Source organism: Apium graveolens, chromosome 5 (genome assembly GCF_009905375.1).
Source record: "Apium graveolens cultivar Ventura chromosome 5, ASM990537v1, whole genome shotgun sequence".
Lineage (NCBI taxonomy): Eukaryota > Viridiplantae > Streptophyta > Magnoliopsida > Apiales > Apiaceae > Apium > Apium graveolens.
Window position 1 is genome coordinate 115,030,705 of NC_133651.1, and position 2,369 is coordinate 115,033,073.

Consider the following 2,369-nt stretch of genomic DNA (forward strand, 5'->3'; position numbering starts at 1 on the left):
TCTTAGAAAAATCTTGTACAAATCTCATGTAATACCCTGCTAATCCAAGAGAGCTTATGACTTCTATAAGAGTCTTAGGCCTATCCCAATTCTTCACAACTTCTATTTTGGCTGGTTCTACTTTTAATACATTCACTGTTAATTACATGTCCAAGAAATTGAACTTCCTTTAACCAAAATTCACGCTTCGAAAACTTTGCATATAACTTCTCTTTCCTCAAAATTTCCAAAGAAATCCTCAAATGTTTCCATGTATTCTTCCTCCGTCTTGGAGTATATCAAGATATCGTCAGTAAATAATATGATCACGAACTTATCCAAATATTCCTTGAATACTCTATTCCCGAGATCCATAAATGCAGCTGGCATATCTATCAATCAAAATGCCATCACAAGAACTCATAATGTCCATATCTTGTTCGAAACGCCATCTTGGGTATATCATCCGCTTAATCTTCAGCTGATGATACCCAGATCTTAAGTCAATCTTTGAGAAACAAGTAGCTCCTTCCAATTTATCAAAGCAAGTCATTGATTCGCGGTAGAGGATACTTATTCTTATTCCTCAACTCATTCAATTCGCGATAATTGATACACAGCCTCATATTTTCATCTTTCTTATTTACAAATAGCACTGGTGCACCCCTCAGGGATACAATCAGGCAAATAACTCCTTTGTCCAGCAATTCCTGCAACTACGTCGCTAACTTTTTTATCTCAACAGACTTCGATAGGGAGCTTTCGATATTGATTTCGTTCTAGAAGCCAAATCAATCATAAACTCGACCTCTCGATCTAGAGGTAGTCCAGGTAATTCATCTGGAAACACATCGGGAAACTCTTTAACTACTGGAATATTTTTAATCCTTAAGGACTCCTTTTCTACATCCTTCATATGTGCTAAATACGCTTCACACCCATGTCGTAATAGTCTCTTCGTTTGGATAGCCATTAGAAACTTCTTCTCTTGCTTTTTTCCTTTGAATATCACTTCAATACCATCCTGGGTCTCTAATTTCACTTTCTTGCTTCTACATCCGATTTGCACATAGTGGTTTGAAAACCAATCCATCCCTAATAGAACGTCGAATTCTCCTAACTTAAAAAGAATTAAGTCAGCGGAAAAGTGTCGACCTTCTATAATTCTATCGCAAATGGGACAGATTCTCTTGGCAGTAACTCTTTCTTGATTTGCTACTTCTCTAATCAAATTAGGTTCGAGAGGGTATGCAACACACTTTAATCTAGCAATAACACTTTTAGCAACAAAGGATCTAGTTGCTCCATAATCCATTAGCACTTTAACTTCTACTGATTTTATATCAAGCATACCTGCCACTACATCCACATTCTGTACATCATCTTTCATTGTCAGGTTGAACATTCTTGCCCTTGGCTGAGCTGCTGGTGCTGCAGAGGGCGATGGTCCAGTAATCCTAAGCACATTCGCCTTCTGAATAGGCTCCTTACAGTTCCTTGTCATATGGACCACCTTTCCATATTTAAAATAAGTCAATTCCGGCGTCCCTGCTTCATTTGGGCATTCCATCAAATAGTGACCTTCTTGATTGTACTTAAAACAAATCACGTCTTCTTGTCTCAGATTCAGAAACCTCATCTCTAACTGGTCTTGCATATAATTTGGAAAATACTTCTCTAAAACATCTCCGTAAACTTCTCTTAGATTATAACTTTTCCTTCAAGCAGCACCTTTGAAGATTTCTACCTATAACTTGCCTCAACCTAAAGGTAATAAGTTGCGTACTGCGCCTTTTTCTCATCCTTAACTTCCGTTAACTCGAACGCTTTTCCATTTCTCTCAAACACGACTGAGCTTTAATCGGTTCTGGCAATCTTACAAACTATGGGGGATGCACGGACTGAAAATGTTTGAAGTTTCCGACTTTAGGGGCTACATGTTGTTGCAAAAATTGAACAAGTTGGTTCATCATAGGAGTATCTTGGTTTAGTTCTTAGCTTTGAGTTTTTGATTGATGGTTTGGTGATGTGACCATTCTTTATAATCCTAATTGAGCAATTATTTAGTAATACGATAGCATGGCATATATAACAAGAAAGATTCTTTTTCAAACCATTTGTGGGTTTTAAGCTTTATCCACTTGCACATACAATCCTATTACTACATAATTCGCTCCTCAGTTATGGTCCTCACATGGAACAAGATATGATTTACAAGGTATTTAGAAACATAATATGTAAAAGAGTTGATAAAGATTTCCAGGGTTTACAAGGTGAAAGATTTATATAAGGCTTCAACAGTGCATAATAAAGAAGTTTAGGTACAATAAGTTCAGGCATAAGGTACAATGATACAGCAGGATAAAATAGAGGAAAAATTGGAAAACATC

General features: G+C 36.8%; 1 protein-coding gene across 1 annotated transcript; it reads right to left on the minus strand.

Annotated features, from left to right (window-relative positions):
* Positions 1 to 712: 712 nt before the first annotated feature.
* LOC141660321 (uncharacterized) lies at positions 713 to 1,618 on the minus strand. The gene has a single exon (XM_074467300.1). The coding sequence runs from the start codon at positions 1,616 to 1,618 to the stop codon at positions 713 to 715; it is 906 nt and encodes a 301-aa protein (XP_074323401.1).
* Positions 1,619 to 2,369: the final 751 nt, after the last annotated feature.

What these genes read in the sequence shown, in the direction of transcription:
- LOC141660321 (XM_074467300.1), bottom strand. Translation starts at nt 1,618, where the DNA reads ATGAGGTTTCTGAATCTGAGACAAGAAGACGTGATTTGTTTTAAGTAC.